General features: G+C 32.5%; 2 protein-coding genes and 1 pseudogene across 3 annotated transcripts; all 3 read right to left on the bottom strand.

Annotated features, from left to right (window-relative positions):
• Positions 1 to 689: 689 nt before the first annotated feature.
• On the bottom strand, positions 690 to 4639 carry LOC140883536 (cell division control protein 48 homolog C-like). 2 transcript variants are annotated; one of them, XM_073290047.1, is made up of 11 exons: positions 4496 to 4639; positions 4069 to 4360; positions 3312 to 3817; positions 2801 to 2950; positions 2374 to 2490; positions 2189 to 2287; positions 1902 to 1970; positions 1728 to 1789; positions 1435 to 1633; positions 1225 to 1338; positions 690 to 1121 (listed from the first exon to the last, which is right to left on the bottom strand). In XM_073290047.1, exons 2-11 carry the CDS (start codon positions 4346 to 4348, stop codon positions 1074 to 1076), a joined length of 1644 nt encoding a protein of 547 aa, XP_073146148.1. In that variant the 5' UTR covers positions 4349 to 4360; positions 4496 to 4639; the 3' UTR covers positions 690 to 1073. The 2 variants fall into 2 exon arrangements, with proteins under 2 accessions (XP_073146148.1, XP_073146149.1); XM_073290048.1 differs by having other exon boundaries at positions 4069 to 4356.
• A 974-nt stretch (positions 4640 to 5613) lies between these two features.
• On the bottom strand, positions 5614 to 9225 carry LOC140880769 (probable protein phosphatase 2C 10; annotated as a pseudogene).
• Positions 9226 to 13908: 4683 nt separating this feature from the next.
• Positions 13909 to 18545, bottom strand: LOC140881696 (cell division control protein 48 homolog C-like). Its single transcript, XM_073287206.1, has 9 exons — positions 18047 to 18545; positions 17513 to 17665; positions 15767 to 15886; positions 15586 to 15690; positions 14947 to 15012; positions 14778 to 14842; positions 14486 to 14681; positions 14248 to 14388; positions 13909 to 14158 (listed from the first exon to the last, which is right to left on the bottom strand). The coding sequence occupies exons 1-9, from the start codon at positions 18467 to 18469 to the stop codon at positions 14066 to 14068; spliced, it is 1362 nt and encodes a 453-aa protein (XP_073143307.1). The 5' UTR covers positions 18470 to 18545; the 3' UTR covers positions 13909 to 14065.
• Between the last annotated feature and the right edge of the window lie 306 nt (positions 18546 to 18851).

Raw genomic sequence — 18851 nt, 5'->3', positions numbered from 1 at the left:
ATGGTTTAATATATTTGTGAGGGTTAATTTATGATATTCATTAAATTCTAGGGATCAAAATTAATTTTGAAAATCTATTTTTTATTTTAGTTTTCCAAAAAAAAAAATCCCCAATTTGAAAATGAAAATTAAACAAAAAATAAATTATCTTGTATTTTAAAAGTAAGCAAATGCTAACATTGTAATTTTAGTAAGTTTGAAAGTTCTAGTAATATTATCTTTTAAAAAAAATCATAACAATATTCTTACATTAATATTAAAGAAATCAAAATTATCAAAGTTTTATTTGAGCTAATAATTTATTTACAAAATTAATATAATTTTTTATTCATCTATATAAGTAACATATATATGTTATATTATAGATGTGCTGTTATTTAGCTTCTTTATTTTTACCATAATTTACTCTTAAAAAAAAATTGGGCCGTAAAATATAATAAATATGACTATTTAGTATATTTTTTGAAATAAAGTACAGAGGAGTTGTTACAATTTGTAGAGTATGTGTATAATTTTCAAAAAAAAAATTAGATGGAGAGAAAATGACAGATATTTTAGAAATATGAAGATTATTTAATCATTTAGAATTTAAATTAAAAAAGATGTGAGCTAAATTTAAGAATAAAATGAAACTTTTTTCCATAACAACTTTTTGAATTAAATATAAGTAATACATTAAAGACAATATAAAAATCAAACTTGCTTGGAACTATGCTTTAGGAGATTGATCCCAAAAACAAACACGAGTAAAATAAGTCGGGATTGTCCCACAAATATGAAGAGGGCCACTTGTAAAACAAACAATTTTGTGTTTTATCAGCAAGTAGATATGGAAATTAACACAGTAGTAAAGTTGACCATAATGATTAGCTTCTCAATTGTTCTATTTAGTATTTCAATTGTTTCTTCGATGGACTAAAACTGGAGGTGAAGGAAGGATTTGACCCACAAATATTAAGGAAACCACTAGTTTTGGTGCAGGCTAATGCTTCAAGGAATGTCAGATTTGCGTATGTACGAGGTAGATCTCCTCCTGGCCTCGGTAGATGAATGTCGGTATATTGATTTCCTTTTCACAGCAATTTGAATTCTTTTGCTACACTCTCATAGTGCTGATTTTCCTACATCATAAAAATAATAATAATAATAATAAAATAAAAACACAAATTTTTAATAAGAAATTATACCGTTGATAATTTAAATGATAAAGTCAAGCAGACACACCTCTTTAGAAATGGTGGGTGAGATCTTCTTCAATGCTGTTACAAAATCCTCATTGTTCACGATACGCGAGTCAGCCGAACCTCTTTTTGATGCAGCAACGAAAGCTTGATTCAACTGTCATTTCCGGAAGCAATTAATCATATTTAAAAAAAATCATGAAGGACTAATCAAGAAACAAGAAAAATGTTTGCTGAAAAATAATTGTCATACCAATTTGGATATATCAGCTCCGCTGAAATTTACAAGACTGTGCATCCCAAGACCTACAAGATCAGCATCGGTATGTATATTGTTCTTCCGAGCAAGCACAGCCATGATCTTTCCACGATCGCCGGGACTAGGAAGTGGGATATAATATCTCTTCCCAAATCTTCCATATCTAAGAACTGATGGGTCCATAGCTTCAAGCCTATCAACATGTCGTAAGATTAGGCATTTTAGACGAGAGACCTAAGAAAATATATATTTCTCATCCACAAAAATGATCCAAGACAAATCCCTACCTATCTGTGGAACCAATCAAGAAGAGACCCTGGTTCTTTCCTTCGTCGAACTCCTGCAGTAGCTGAAATGATACAGGCAACTGGTTTACAAACCCATAATTTAAGTGTAGGCAAATAAATGGAGATTATACTCAAAGGAAAGGGGTGTTGTTTGTAAAGGTGTGCGTTATTGACCGTATAATACAGTTGCTTGGCAACAAGTCCCCTTTCTTTGCCGCGGTCTTTTGATAATAATGTATGTACCTAGTAAAAGAAGAATTAGGTATATAAGAAAACATACATATCCATAAAAGTTCAAACTCACTTATCAAGGGAAGAAATGAAGATCGGCCAAAACAATTAATATACATATATATATACACACACACAAAGCACGCCCAACATGCAGAAAGGAACCCAAAGGCATAAACTTGGCCAAGATGGAGGAGTGTAGATGGAAGTAAAGAAGAGAGAGAGTGTACCTCTTCAAAGAAAATTACGCATGGAGAACATATTCTTGCACGACGGAAAATTTCTGCCAAACCACTTCCCCCATAATAGTTTTTTGGCAGTTCCAGGCCCTTGATATACACCAAGAAAATATTACTGCAAGGAACCAAAATTTATGCACTCATAGCTATACCATGGGAGACGAAATTGAAGGAACCTTAATGTGAATAAAGGTCGCGCCAGCTTCGTTTGCCGCAGCCTTGGCAACCAGTGCCTTCCCAATTCCTGGAGGGCCATAAAGCAGAATTCCAGCCCATAAATCAAGCCCATGCTCCTGTACAATAGCAAATCTATTTCAAGAATCAAACTCCTCAAAGTCCTAGAATAAATATGACAAGTTGGAGCATTTTCTGTCAAGAAGGTGAAATATCATCGTGCAATCAACATAAGCCCATTGGGAACACATAAAAGAAAGAGAAAAATTGAATCTGCCGGATATGGCATTAACATGATAACTATGCATATAAAAATTCAAAAATTTTGAATATTGCTGAGAAACTCAAAGCCCAATATCAGCTCATCATGAGCTCAAAGCAAACATCCATCTAAATCACCTCAATCACACTTGCAATGAAATTAATCACCTCAAAAACTTCAGGACGCTTTGATCGATCAACTATCTCAATGCTTAGTTCTCTTTTGAGATAACCAAGACCTCCAACATCATCCCAGTTCAAACATGGCAAGACAGAAAAACCTTCTCTTATAAGAGGTTGTACCATTTTACCAGCTTTCTGCAGAAAACAAAAAAGGATACGACATGACAAGAGAAACAAGGTGAGTGAAACTATTATAAACGTAAAAAAATAATAATAATAATACATGATGTGTAAACAGGACGAGGGCATATAATTACAGGCAATCACTCCAACAAAGAAAAACAGAAAGCTAAAAGATAACGAGGCCCAATCACAAATCGTCGAATTTCACAGCATTTTGTACTTCCTTCTCTTTTCGTACCAAAGAAAGACGGCAGGGCAGGAAAGCACGCAAGTTTGGAGTTGAACACGATCACTAAAATGTTAAGAAAACTCAATTAAGCACCATAATTCATCCATTATTTACCAATTTTGGACCCGAAGCATGATTGATTACCTCAAATTCAGAAAGCGTAAGATCTTTTCTGTCGTCAACCGCAAGGGTTCTAGCCTTGTCAACGAGTGAAGCCAGATCAGCTCCAACAAACCCAGCAGTGGACCTGGCAACTTTCCGTATGTCTCCTGCATCAACTTTATCTTTGCTGGCGAACTTAACCAATATATCATTTCTTGCTTCTTCATTGGGATAATCTACAGCGATTTGACATCCGAAACGTTCACCTGTCTTCAGGGAAGGGTGGATGGCGTCCAGTCTGGTAGTTTCCGCGATTATGACAACGCAACCACATTTTTCGTCAGATCTTTCCGAAACTTTTTGGCAAGAGAGCTGGTACGACTCGTCTATGCACTTTCTCAACTGTGAAAAAATGCGCAGTCGCGCTGTGTCATCATGAAAATCTCCGTTGTTTGATGTGACTGCATCGATATCGTCGATAAAAACAATCGCAGGCGCTGTGCTGTTCGCTTCTAAGAAGATTTTTTTTATGGTCTCTTCAGGCCCAACTGTAAAGTTCAAGTGGGCCGGGGGGAAAAATTAGAATGCAATGCAATGAAGCACTTATTTAAAGCATATTGAAAGCATATATACCTAAAGCTCCAGACACGCACTCAGTCACAGAAATCTTGTAAATTGGGACATACTTATTTAAAGCATATTGAAAGCATATATACCTAAAGCTCCAGACACGCACTCAGTCATAGAAATCTTGTAAATTGGGACATACTTATTTAAAGCATATTGAAAGCATATATACCTAAAGCTCCAGACAAGCACTCAGTCACAGAAATCTTGTAAATTGGGACATTTGCCTTCTTGGCAACGGCATGAGCCAGCATAGTTTTACCAACTCCAGGTGGGCCGTGAAGCAACACCCCCACGGTGGGAGTCAGTCCCAGATGGTGCAGAAGATATGTACGAAAAAGAGGGAGCATCACCGCAAGTTCCACTTCTTGGATCACTATTTTACTCATCCCTGCTAGATCCTCATATTCCTCATCCTCCATCTTTTGGCGAGTCGAATCAGAATCATTCATCTTCGATTCTAGCTAGATTTCGAAACAAACCTCGATATCATCAAAATGCACGACTCACACACAGAGGAAAGTAAACGATGGAAGTTAAATCAATAAATTCCTTGCATTCTAATAAAATAGACCGTGGTAACAAAATACTTCACCTACCAGATCGGACGTGATCGCCGGGGAGGCAGGTGTGGCGGGTGTGCCGCGGCGGAATAGGAGTGGACTAGAGGTCAAAATGGGGGGAAATGAGTCAAGGAGATCTTCTTGTGTCGTTCAGGGTTTGGGCGAGGCGCATTTCACACATGTTATACATGATGATGATGATGAAATAGAACGTAAATATTATAAATAAAATAAAGTATAAATAATATCAACTCTTATAATAATAATTTTAAATAGGAACGAAAAACTCCCAAAAAATTAAAGATAAAATTGTTTCGAAAAAATATTTAACGATTATTGTAACATTCTCTGTTTTATTGAAATTTCTATTGGTTAAAAAAATATTTCGAGTTTTAAGTTTTAGTTTCAAGATTTTTTAAGTTTCAATTCAAAATATGAAAATCTGGTTTTTAAATTAATGTAATTGAAAAAACCGAGAAAACTTCTATTTCATTTTTTTCCATATATGTTTTACATATATTATGTTTCTTATTTAACGTGAAGAAAGACAACAAAATAAATAAAGATATACAACAAAATAAAGAGATACTATCTCATATGTGACGGGATTTAAATCAAATCCCATATAATATGAGATTATATGAAATAAGTGCCTAATTCATTAACATTTATCACAAAATGTAGTCTAGGCATTACATAATATAAAATTTTGTGCCTCTCTTTTCGTCCGTCTCTTTTCATATAATTAATTAATTAAAATATTATTTAAATTTTTCATTTTCCATTCGATTAATTGATAAATGTTTTGGTTGGAATTACTTGCAAAGTTAATAAAAGAAGAAATACAAACCAATATATACGTATCAATCAGAATACTAACAAAAACTTTGTATATTAATTTGTCATTTTGCTAATATTTCATGTATCATCAAATTATTTTTCACTCTTATGATTTCACAATAAATGACCGTCCGTTTTATGATGTTCCGAGCTGCAAAGATTACAAACATGCAAATATTTTAGTTTTAATACTGAAATTTATGTTCTCCCAAGTTGAGGGAGTCTGAGCTAATATTATATACTGAAACATATGCTACCATTTTCTTAAAGGTTATGAAAATAATTCAAAAATAAAAAATAAAAAAGAGCTTGAAATTAATCATGTAACCATATTATTCTATTTAAAATTTATTACAGAAAATACACCCAACTTTCAAATTCGGCGAATGATCTTGAAATCTACACATAAGAAATGAACCATGAAAAGCAAAACAACATCACAAACACCTTTCAATACTTCCCATTACAGAAGCCGATACCGATTGTTTCTCTCCAATCGCAACATCCATACAATCCGATCGAGGCCTTCGCGGTTTATGTGACAGTTCAAACATCTGTAGTCTTATCGTATTCCATGAGCAACACCAATAATATACAAAAAGCTTATGCTCCAACGTCTAGAACCGGACAACGATGCAGGAGACATCATCTTTACAGTCTCGATTCAGTGCTTCCACGGCCAATTGTTTGGCCGCCTTCTGTGGATCTTTGATCTTCTTCGCCATATCTACGGCTTCTTGATTCGACATCACCTGGAAATGGGGTGAAATGTGTGTTTTGAGGATCAATAAAAAAAAGTTGCAAAGAGGATAATAGACTAGAGGGTGAGTGTGAGGGTGAGGGTGAGGGTGGGGGTGGAGACCTTCCATAAGCCATCACTGGCAAGAATGAGGAGCTCGGTGTCATCATCAATATCAACATTGGTGACATCAGGGTCGGATCATAGGTGAGACTTTAAGTTCTTGTCTCCAAATGCAAGGGAAACGGCTAACTGCCCGTTTACTCTTGCAACATCTCCTGTTAGAGTGAGTCTCAAGTCTTAGCTACACTATTGATATGGAATGTACAGAAATGGAGAACGCGCTCATAGAAAATCTGTAAATTCTGGAGAGGAGGAGATCATCGTTTCAACTACTTTGTTTCTTCACAAGGAAATTCAAATTTCTGGGCAACTAGAGCATGGTTCTACATGTACTCAAAAATTTGTACAAGTATGATCTAGAACTAAAACATTTAGGTCGAGATATTAAATTTCTGGTCAAATTAGCAAGAAACAAAAATTGTTCAAATCAAGAATTGGTTTCCAAGATCCTCCTGTCCACTCTGAAAGCATGACGGCGAAATAGGTACACAGGCAAAAAAAAAATGGTGTATTAGAACAGTTCTTGTTCAAGTAATAGGTAGCCAGTAGTACCAGGCACGTTTGAGACAAATCCGCCTATGTTCTCGATGCCGTCTCTCTCCGTGTTCGGCTCGTGATCAATAGACATCTGTATAGCTTGTCCCCTCATAGAAAGAGCAGCTCGGGAATCTCCAACATTGGCCACCCAAAGCCGTCGGCAATTGATGAGAATTGCAGTTACTGCAGTGGACCCCCCTCTACCCAGCTCGGGTTTTTGGGAGAGAATTGCGTGTCCGTTCTTTCGTATGCTTTTGCAATAGACCTGCCAGGATCAGCCCAAAACTCCTCCTGGAACCATGCGACACATGTGGACATGAAACCATTAGGGAGATTTTATACAACTTGAATAAGTTAGTAGCAATAAAAACCAATTATTTGAGATATTGGTGTATATTCAACAGTAAGAGACCAAATGCAAGTTCTGCAGAGCAGGCTTTTCTAAAAAAAAAACCAAAATTTTAAAAGGTGATTATCTTTAAAAGCTTTTGCCTGCCATAGCACATAAATGATAATTCCTCCCCACACACCATCTTGAACAACGAATGTCACCCAGCTTGGATTCGAGCGTGTTAGAATCAAGCTTTCCTAAGATCGAGTCTTTCTAAAATCAACCCCATCTAATAGTTATAATTATGGATGGAAATCCCAAAGATTCGACAGTTTCTTTGGCAAAGTAGCTAACCTCCTTCAAGATGTTTGAAAACAAGTGCTTCTGCAAGTATGCTGGCACGCTATCTCCAAGATGGCCATCAAAAATAGCGAATAGCCCTAGCTCACGACGTTGAAACTGCACAAATTTAGCCACATGATAATCCTCCATAGGATAATCTGCCTTCCCTTTTACTAAACTGACTCCATACTTGACAGTCCCAAGATTGCTTCTTCCCTTGCCAGAGCCAAGTGACGAATGCTGCAGAATGAAAAGAAGAATTTTTAACAGAAAAAATAAGTCCAAACAAAACAATATCTAGAAAATAAGTGATGGGAATATTTTTAAGTTAGCTAAATTCTTGTGACTGTATAGCTCAAGTTCCAAACATCCTCCGCTGCTGCATTAATGTTTTCTGTAAAACACACAAGTTTTAATTTGTTGATCTGGGTAACCATGTCAGCTTCATGGCTAAACTTTTGTTGTCAATATAAAATGCAGAAAATGAAGTGCAAATTTAATGTAGATTTAAGTTGAATTTCAGAGAACTACTGTTCAGTACTTGAAGATTCCCTCACAAATTAACATTTGGTAAAATCACAAATGTTGGATCGCAGACAAACTTAGACCAAGCATAAGATCTCAAAATGAAATCAACAGATGTTTTCTCCAATTTGCGTCCTATATGATTCCAAGTCCACAAATTTGTAGCTATGCATACCAAAAGCAAAACCATTAAATCCTTGATCACGTCAACATGACGAAGGCACCCCATATTAACTAAATGCCATAATAAGGCGTGCATGTGGCCTAAATATGCAGTAAGGCTCAGCCGTTGTGATTAGACAAAGGCCAAGGCAATAAAGCAAATGCTTTGGATGTAAAGTACAAGCCTTGGCCGCTTCAAAGCCTCAAAGTGCAGCACAGGCACGCCTTAAAAGGGTAGGGAAGGAGAACTCGATCTGAATGGAATGGAAAGGGAATAATGCTTCAATTTGGCTTGTAGGCTAGTGATTAATTATTTAATTATCGTTCAATAACTCATAAATTACATGGCAAATTATATTTTATTCCTTATATAGCTTAGCTTCGATAAATCACGTGCCTCGCCTTACATGTTGCTCGTGCTACTCGATATCTATGTTCCTTTGCAACTCTCTAATAAGTATAACACTATAACTACAAGGCAAGTGTAAGCACATAATCCATCGAGACTCAGATCATGAGTAGACCTGCAAAGGCAGTCAATCCTTGAACAAAAAGATACCCAAACATAAAGTTGCCTCCTAAATTAAATATCTGATTCACTTTAGCTTCGAATTCACTAAAATCGACAAATATGCAAGTAAACATCAATTCCAAGATCAGCAATCCTTTAAAAAAGCTTAAAACGCAGACAAAAAATAAAGAGACCTTACCTGTGAGGTGAAACAGCACAAACTATCCATGAATCTGTGAACACCTCACCCATCTCTCAAAATCAAACATGCACCATCTAATTACAGGAGTAAAAATCCACACCCTGCAAACATGATTGAAGAAATATTAATCATCAACAATCACAGACCCAAAAACAACAACAAATCAAGATTAGCTAAATCTTCAACAAGAATGAAGGAAGAAGACAAAATCTTTACGAGGGCATTCCAGAAAAAAGATTCAACATAAAAATCTTTACAAGGGCATTCCAGAAAAATAGATTCAACATAAAAATATTCACAAGGGCATTCCAGAAAATGATTCCACATACAGATCCAACGGTCTCCAAGTCAAGAAGTCAAACGGGATCGGAGTATGTGGGAACTATTTAAATGAATTACAGAATTACTTTAAACCTGATCCTCCAAGAAAATCCTCTGAGCTTTTCGACAAGACATATCCGGATATCCCTATACCATTAAAAAAAACTATACGGGGACTGAAATTTCGAAAAAACAATAAATGATAGGAGGAGCTAATTGCATTCACGCCCGCGAAAAGTTTAAAATCTAAAAGGCATAAAACCCCTTGAAAAATATTAATAGACTAATGCATTCTTCGTTTTTTTTAAATATAGCACATTTCACCCCTATGTTATACAAACTCGAGCACATTTATACCATATCATAGGGGTTTTTATGCTAATTTTTTTAAAACATAGGGTCTAACATGTTATTAATTTTACACATGATATTTTATGTCTTTTAGACTTTTCACGAGGGCTCTGGATGCAATTAGCCCGATAGGAGGAGTTGTGGATGTGCGCTGAAAATGGGTCATAGATTATCTGGTGCAGAGGCACGAAATGGGGATATTTGGAGAATTGACTTTGGTCAACATTTTTTTAAAAAAATTGACCTCCCCAAATGATATGAATTGCACTAAAGGAGATTATTTTTTTAAAAAACAAGTTGATCAAGGTTAAAAAAAAATATACCCCAAAAAATGGCCGCCGAAACACCAAAGCTTTGGGCTTTGGGCTCCCCACGTTGACTTTGTTGTCTTTACTATTTCTTTTTTATTATTTATTGTGAGCAAAATGTTACGAGCGGCAAAGGACATTGTTTGTTTGTTTTTTGTTGTCATATTTTTTGAGAGAGTTTGAAAAATAATTTTGATCAATCAAATTTTTAATTTATGATCTTTTTTAAAAAAAAATTTGTAAAATGACCTTCAAATACAAAGAAAATGCAAAAACAAAACATTGGGAAAATAGAAAAGGTTATATTTCCAAATCATGGTTCAATGAAGGTTATTTAGTTAAATAAATCTCATATTTATTTTTGTGACAAAAAGGGCTCGCTGTTGTACTTTTTTCGACGTGAAACCTTGCTTTTTAATCCGGTTTTACAACCATTATCAAATTTTATATCAACCCTGAAAATATATTTTATTAATATTCCTTGGTTTAGGTGGAAATTTCAATCCCAATGGAAGAAGAACAGTTTCCTTTCTTCATGTTCATCTTACTTTTCTCTTTATAATATAATATTATATATATATTTTTATACATATACCAGTAAAAAGCACAAAAGATCACTTATTTTAAGATCAAAATTAGTTATATAATTTGCGTTAGTTCGGGGTTTACCCAGAGCACAGCGAAAGATACCGACTACGGGTTTCCACGTCACAAAAAAAATTAGTTATATAATTGAATTAAATATGATACTAATAATGAGATATAGAGTGACATTTGTTATATATATATATATATATATATATATATATATATATATTGTAAATCATGTCACATATTCCAATATGCATCTTCGTTATCTAATTCAAGAAAAAATATTGACATAGGATTCTATATATAACTTATAAAATAAATATATCATAAGTCAAAAAATCAAATACCTTGTAAAAATATTTAACACATTTGGTACGAAATGACATATAAACGTAATTATAAAGAAGTGAAAAAAATAGATATTCTAAAAAACATTGACTCAATATTAAATTATTAAAACAATAAAAAATCAAAGCATATGATATAATTGTAATAATTAATATTTAGTTATAATAAATATGAAATTAATATTTATAATTAACAAATAACATAATAACTAAAATTTGTAATTCGCTAATTTTTTTTCATATGCTTTATTACTTTATTTTTTATTTGGATTTTTCAAACTCTTATTTTATATATAATAATAATAATTTTGCAATTATTTATTTAATTAAAATATTATTAATTTAACATAAAAATATAGCAATTAAAATAAAATTTCATAAAATAAAGAAAAAATTAGAATAATAACTTAAATACTGTGATTTTAAAATTATTATATATTATTATTTTACTGTCTTCTATAGAAATTACTTATAGTGTTAAAGTACTTATAGGATTAATTTAACATATAAATATAACAATTAAAATATAGTTTCATAAAGAAGTAAAAATATTATAATAGTAACTTAAAGTATTGTGATTTTAAACTTATTATATATTTTAAGTTTTGTAATTTGTAGACATCAAAACTTAATTTTTCAACATTTATAAACTGTTAAGTCTTATTTTAAAAATAAGTTGTTAAAGTGTTTGGATGAACTTATTTTAAACATTTTAAAAATTTTGATGTGTTTGGCTTTATAAGATCTTTTTATTGTCAAAATTACTAAAATGGTATAATAATATGAAGGTGATGTAAATTATATATATATATATATATATATATATATATGAAAATAATTAAAAATTTTATAAAAAAATGTTAAAATTAACTATTTTATATGATAAATATGTAATATTTTTAAAATTACTCAATAATATATTGATGGTTTAGTCTTTTTAATTATAATAAAATGATAGAACAAAACATTATTTTAAATTATAGGTATATGTATATAATATTTTATATTTTAATTTTATGCTTTGAATTTTTTTCCAAATATTTAATTTTATATAACTTTTAAAATTACTCAATAATATATTGATAGTTTAGTTTTTTTAAATTATAAGAAACTATATAACAAAACATAATTTTGATTACTTAAAAATTTAAGCTATTAAAATATGATGGAATGTTAAACACATGCTTTTATTGTAAAAATAAATGTATAGCTAAAATTATCGTCCACTTCTTATAATTTCCATAACAATTGAATTGAATCACGCACTGTCATCCAGTATACATTGTCAGGATTATCTTCATTCTCAGCCGTAGAGTTAGCGGTAGATATATTACGTTCAATAGGTGGTTGATAACTTTCATACTCAATAATTTGGAATGCCTCGTCTGAAACATTTTTATTTCTTATGTAGTTGTGAATTGCCATTGTAGTCGGCACAATTTCTCTTTGCGTATTAATATGATAATAAGGCATATCAACCAAAATATTTCATCTTGATTTTCAAACTTCAAATGTACGTTCAACACAATTCCTGCATGAAGAATGGGCAAAGTTGAATTTTTCCTTCAAATTTCTTGGTGCGTGTAGTTGCGAGGTCCTAGCTCGGCGAAAGTCTTCAAGATGGTACCTTATATTTTCACCTTTATAAAGACCCATATATCCTGTCATATGTGAATATCCGGCATCAACCAAGTAATACTTCTTTCCTTTTGGGTGAGGAAAATTAAGTTTTGGCTACGAATAGCTTCTCCAAATATTCTATTATCATGAGCAGCTCCTTTCCATCCAGCCCACACAAATGTAAAACACATATTAAAATCTACAATTGCGAGAATATTTTGCGTAGGAAAACATTTGCGTCGAATATATGAGATTGCTTTTTCTTGCGGTAATCGTGCCTTAATATTTATATCATCAATTGCTCAAATGCAATCCAATTAATCATTTAAAAAATAAACACTTTAGTAAATCACGTTAATAAATAATTTTAATACACGAACATGTGATGTTTATAATATTAAAAATAAATAAAAACATACGTCAAAAAATGACTTGTATCGTTGATGTTGAAGCATATGGTATCCTTTGCCTTCGTTATACTCGTAATGAAGTTTAATTATATCTTCATAGAAAAGTAAAATATTAAAATAAGATATTAAAAAAAAAGTGGTGGAACAATTTTTTTAAAAAATTTTTTATAAGATGTGAAAAAAAAACATTCGAAAACTTAAAACTGTTTTTTTTTTAAAATTATTAACCAAATTTAAAGAAATTATAAACCATGCTAAATAACTTCAAGCCACAATAAATTTAAATTGATTCCAACATTTTAAGGATTTAAGGGGGTTAATTGCATCCACACCCCCTGTGAAAAGTCTAAAAGACATAAAACCCTATAAGAAATATTAATAGGCTAATGCATCCATCGTTTTTTTTAATATAGCACATTTCACACTTATGCTATACAAACTCGAGCACATTTATACCCTCTCATAGGCGTTTTTATGCTAATTTTTTTAAAACATAGAATTTAACATGCTATTAATTTTACACAGGATGCTTTATGTCTTAAACTTTTTACGAAGGGTGTGGATGCAATAAACCCGATCTAAGGATTTGAAATATGTTGTGATTAGATGAAGTGAAGTATAAATAAATATCTAAATAAATTTTATTTATTTGTTAGTTATCTAATAATATTGAATATGCATTTAAATCTATAAATTTCAAATACTTTTATCAGCACACAACCTTTTATATATTTTAATTATTTATTTATTTATTCAGCACTCATATTTACTAATTATTACAAATAATAATAATTATTATATAAAAATGACAATCTGCACATAATAATAATAATAATAATAATAATAATAATAATAATAATAATAATAAGCATTAACAAACAAACACTTATTAGAAATGCAAATATTTATTTAAAAAGTTTATTATGTTTTGCATAGTCTTCAATTTTAAATACTTGAAATTAACTTGTCATATATCTTTCAAAAAATAAAATAAATTATTTTGATACAAGTTTTGATTGATTCAATTAAACTAACATAATTATATATTTATTTTACATTGAAGTTTTATATTGTATTTATAGATTCTAAAATATCTGAAAAATAATAATCATTCCATTCTCTAAAATATCGAATGAAAAGATTTTTCGATCAAACTACAAGAAATTAGTTAAAAGCTTGAACACCTCACTTGCTGTATAAATTCAACCAGAGATGTGACACAAACAAGTTTTCCAACAGCTGGAAACCAAAATATATAAAAATAAATATATCTGAAAGAGGACAACTTCAAGTATAAATAACAAGTAAGAGAAAATAATGCAGGAGTAGGATTTACTTGCAACAGTTCAAGAAAAAGATTCGGTAAAAGTATTTGAAGCATTAACTTTATGTAGTCCAGATTTGAAGCCTTTGGTCAAACTCTCGTAGTGCCGTATTTGCTGCAAAACAAAAAGGCATATATATACGATGAACGTGAAAATGAACAAAATAACGTATATTATGTATACGATGTGTAGTAGGCAGGCACCTCCTCTGAAACAGATGGAGAGATTTTCTCCAATGCTCCTTTGAAATTTTCATTTTTCACTGTATAAAGTGAACAATCAACTGAATTTTCGTCCCATGAGCCCCATATGTCATCCATTGCTATCCTACCAGCTTCACGCATCTGTTGTAGGAGCAATTTTCAACAAAAAAACAGAAAATACAAGCTATTCAACAACTTAATGATGTATGAAGGAAGAACGTGTAAAAAAAACACATACCAGTTCATATAAATCAGCTCCACTATAATTTTTACATGATTTTCCAATCGCCATTAGGTCGACGGAAGCATCTATGTTCATCTTCCTAGCAAGAGCTTTCAGGATCATTCCTCGTTCTTCTGAACTAGGGAGAGGAACATACAAAAGATTCCCAAATCTTCCTGGTCCAAGTAAACATGGATCGATGGCTTCAGGCCTGTCAACATACATGTCCAAAGATAAAAGATGTCAGACAAAGGACTTACGAGAAACTACTCATCCATAATAATGAGCCCGGAACGAGAATCTCTACCTATTTGTGGCACCGATCACATAGACACCCTTTCTATGTTCTGCTCCATCCAGCTCTAGTAGTAGCTGAAATGATAGAAACAGTTTTCGCCCATAACAAGGTTCAACGTGCAGACAGAGATATTATATACTCAGGAGGGGAACCGTCTGGACAAATGTTTTTTACTGACCTGATTCACAAGTGCCTCCACATTAGCTCCCCCTTCTCTACCACGATTTCTTGTCAGTGCATCCACCTGTTAAAAAAGGAACCACGGAGTTCAGAAAACATAAAATCCATCAAACTGACCTACATAATTAAAGAGGAACAAACCGACAAAAATGAAAAAAATCATTCCAAGTAACCACAAATTGGCTGCTGAGGTTGCAGAATGGAGTTAGCAAGCAAAGGAACTAAATTCTTGCGTGTAGAATATGTTTTTCCGGACTATCATTAATGCATCAAGTATCGATTTTCCAACATGAATGCAACTAGTGAGAAACATATAACAGAAACACAGTATAATATGGCAAATCCACACTCGGACATTGTTAAACCAGCACTAATACTTGAAGGCTTTTTAGTATTTTATATTCCCTTTGGAAAAATTAGAAAGTAATGATCATTCAATCAAACTTCGACTACAAGCAGCTCAACTATGCATGTTTGATGTGCACAAGAATACGAGAACTTGAAACAAATCAACCACGTGGATGCAGATAATTTGAAATTAGGGCTGCTTTGAATTGAAACACCATATAAAATCTATACACCAATTTGATAACAATTTGGGTTATTACAAAGGGATGCAAATGGGAGTGAATAGTACCTCATCAAAGAAAAGTATGCATGGAGAACATGTTCTTGCCCGATTGAATGTTGTCCGCACTGCCGATTCACTTTCACCAACACATGTATTCAGCAGTTCAGCGCCCTTGATACAACAAAAGATTACTTAAAGAAGCCAACAAATATTGTGCTCGTAGATACAGGGAATAAACTCAAGGAACCTTAATACGAATGAAGTTTGCTCCAGCTTCAGTTGCAACAGCCTTAGCGATCAATGCCTTTCCACAGCCCGGAGGGCCATAAAGCAAAATACCTGACTCTACATCATCCATCCCAAAATGCTGGGAAACAATAAAGAAGTGTTTGCAAAAAAATTACTAAATTTATAGATTTTGAGTAAGTGGGGGAAATTTTGGGTGGTGTTCGAAAATACAAGTGAACAGCTGAAAATTTTTAAAGGCAAAGAGTTTGGTAATAAGTTATTCTAATACAAGTTTTATAATAAAATACCAAAAAATTCCTTATAGGAGTGTTTGCACAAAATAGGGTTTGATAAAATACCAATCATTAGATAAAAATATAGTTAGTGTGTCCGCAAAAGTTTCCATTTATTAACCAAATCCAGGAAATCACTTTTGATGAATCAGAACCAGCACGGGACAAGCTTCAAAAATTTAATTAACCAGAGAAGAAGCAAACACAAAATTTGAGGTTAAAAAATGATTTCTTCAATTGGAAGGTGGAGAATCACTTTTTACTAGAGGATGCAACTACTCCATAAACCTATTTTAATAAGAATCAAACTCCTCCGTAGGAAGATTTCTAATAAACTCGACGAAGCTTATTTGTTAATATTGATTATCAATAACATATATAAGTCTAAAAGTGTCAAGGTGCAATACACTAGCCAAGATGGAATATGCAGATTAGAAACTCAAAATAATGATCCAACAGTTATATTGTTAACCTGGTAATTACGCACAAAATGATCAAAATTGTGAATCTTGCTGAGAAATTAGCCCTATAACAGCTGAACATGCATTCAAGCAAATCATCCATTTAGATCATCTCAATCATATTTAGAGTCACGGTTATTTAAGGCTCACATGTGTCCTGGAGCCTAAGGCGTACTCTGCATAAATTGTTAGAATTCACATTACTAAAGCGAATTTTACTAAAATCTTATACACATAGAATTAGATTATAAAGGATTTTAAACAATAATGAAAACAACAAATTCATTTACTAATAACCAAATTTGAAATCTTTAGATAAGACCATAAATTTTAAGTTCAATCATTTATTTTTATATAGTAAATCATGTTAATTAGGATGGATTTCAAGTTCACCTACTAACACAATAATTTGAAATGAGTAAGGTGTAGTGGTGTAAACTTAAGATTTGTTCTATGTTTCATTGTTGACAACATAATGAATCATAATCGAAATCCTAACATCCAATCGCCGCATATAGTTTTTTTTTTATATAAAAAAAAGGGAGATTCCCTCTTTTTCCTACAGAACAAACTAGATGAACAGTTGGAGAGGTCTAGGAATTTAATAAGTGGCTGGAATTAAATTGCAGCAAATAAAAAAAGAGAAATAAAATGAAAGCTAATATATTGAAGTGCCATTAAAATAAAAAAAGAAGAGAAATGGAAAATAAAAGAAAGAAAGCAGTGCAATAATCAAATGAGTAATATAGAAGCATTGTAAATCAAATTGCAAGAGAAGAAAATTTAATGTTGTGCAGATTAAAATTAGGAGAAAGATACTGGTATGGACTTATGAGTTTTGATGGAATAAAAAGTCTGCCGATAAATACATGCAAGGTTTTCTAATAATTAGATGGTTATGGGTTTAATCTTATTGAGTTTGGGTTAGGCAAAAATGTATCAGACCAACCTTGCAAAACGCATGCGCCAAGGCTCGCATACTACAACTATGTTTGAAATGAAATTAATCACCTTGAAAACTTCAGGATGCTTTATTCCCTTGACTATATGGCCGTCAAACTCTTGTCTGAGCAAATGAAATCCACCAACTTCATTCCACTTCACATCTGGTAAAGTAGAAAATCCTTCTCTTTTAGTGGAAGGTTGGACAATTTTAGCAGCTTCCTGCAAAGAGGAGTCAAATAGAAAGATCATAGAGCATCATAATGAAAACAGATGAAAGGGCAGGAAAAGACAACAGAGTGAGAGAAACTGTTCTGAGCGGAAAGTAACACGATAGGAAAATAAGAGATATAGCAAGTGACTACAGTGAATCCGAAGAAAACCTGAAAGCAACAAACAAATCATGAAATCAAAATTGCAAATCATCGACTATTACAGCACATATTACTATCCAATTATATTTTTCATCTCCTTTTGTACTATAGAAAGGAAGTGGGTAGGAACGCAAGCAGGTTTAGAGTTCAACACAATTATTTATTTATTTAAGTACCACAATTTGTTCATTATTTACAAACGAATGGATCGGTCCAAAATCATGATTACCTTAAAATCAGCAGTCGTAACCCTAAGTTTCTCGATTTCTTCACGGGGCCACGGGTGTCTCCAAAAATCTTCACAATATTCTCCTGAAAGAAAAATTCGCTTCACTGCTCTGATATGAGCCACCTTGACAAGAAAGGCCAAATCTGCTTCAACAAATCCAGGAGTGGATCTAGCTACTTCCTTAAGATCCAAGGCACCTTCAACTTTAATATTACGGGTGAGTGATCTCAGTATCTCAACACGTGCCTTTTCATCCGGAACACGTAAACCAAATTCGTAATTAAATCGTCCAGGGCTCCTCAAGGCAACGACGTGGTCTACCACTTGGTCGACGTTGGCATAATCATCCGCGGATTCTATGCGTCGGCGTAGGACTCCGCCAAACATCGACGTCGATCTCCCCACTTGGCCGCCTCTTCCCATTTTTAGGGTTCACCTTCTCCTTTGTTAAGTCTTTCTCGGTTTGAGTTTTGGTTGAAAGCAATCGCCCCTATGCCTGTTTAAATATGGAAAAATAATATAACACAAATCTTTACGTACGGTATCTTTATATTTACATGTTTATTTTGATTATTACAAATCTAGTAGAACAACCATAATCTTTTTGTATTATAATATAATATATATAATAATAAATATATATTATAAATAAAATAGGATTGAACATGTGATCACGAAATTATCCTATTAATAAAAAAAACCCTCAAATTACTATTAAAAAAATTATAAACTGTTTTAGAGCTTTTAAGCTTTTAAATTTTGTTTGGCAAAATTTTTTAAAAACAGCTTATTTTGACAGTTTATA

Source organism: Henckelia pumila, chromosome 2 (assembly GCF_033568475.1).
Source record: "Henckelia pumila isolate YLH828 chromosome 2, ASM3356847v2, whole genome shotgun sequence".
Taxonomy (NCBI): Eukaryota; Viridiplantae; Streptophyta; class Magnoliopsida; order Lamiales; family Gesneriaceae; genus Henckelia; species Henckelia pumila.
This window is presented reverse-complemented; position numbering and strand designations above follow the sequence as displayed.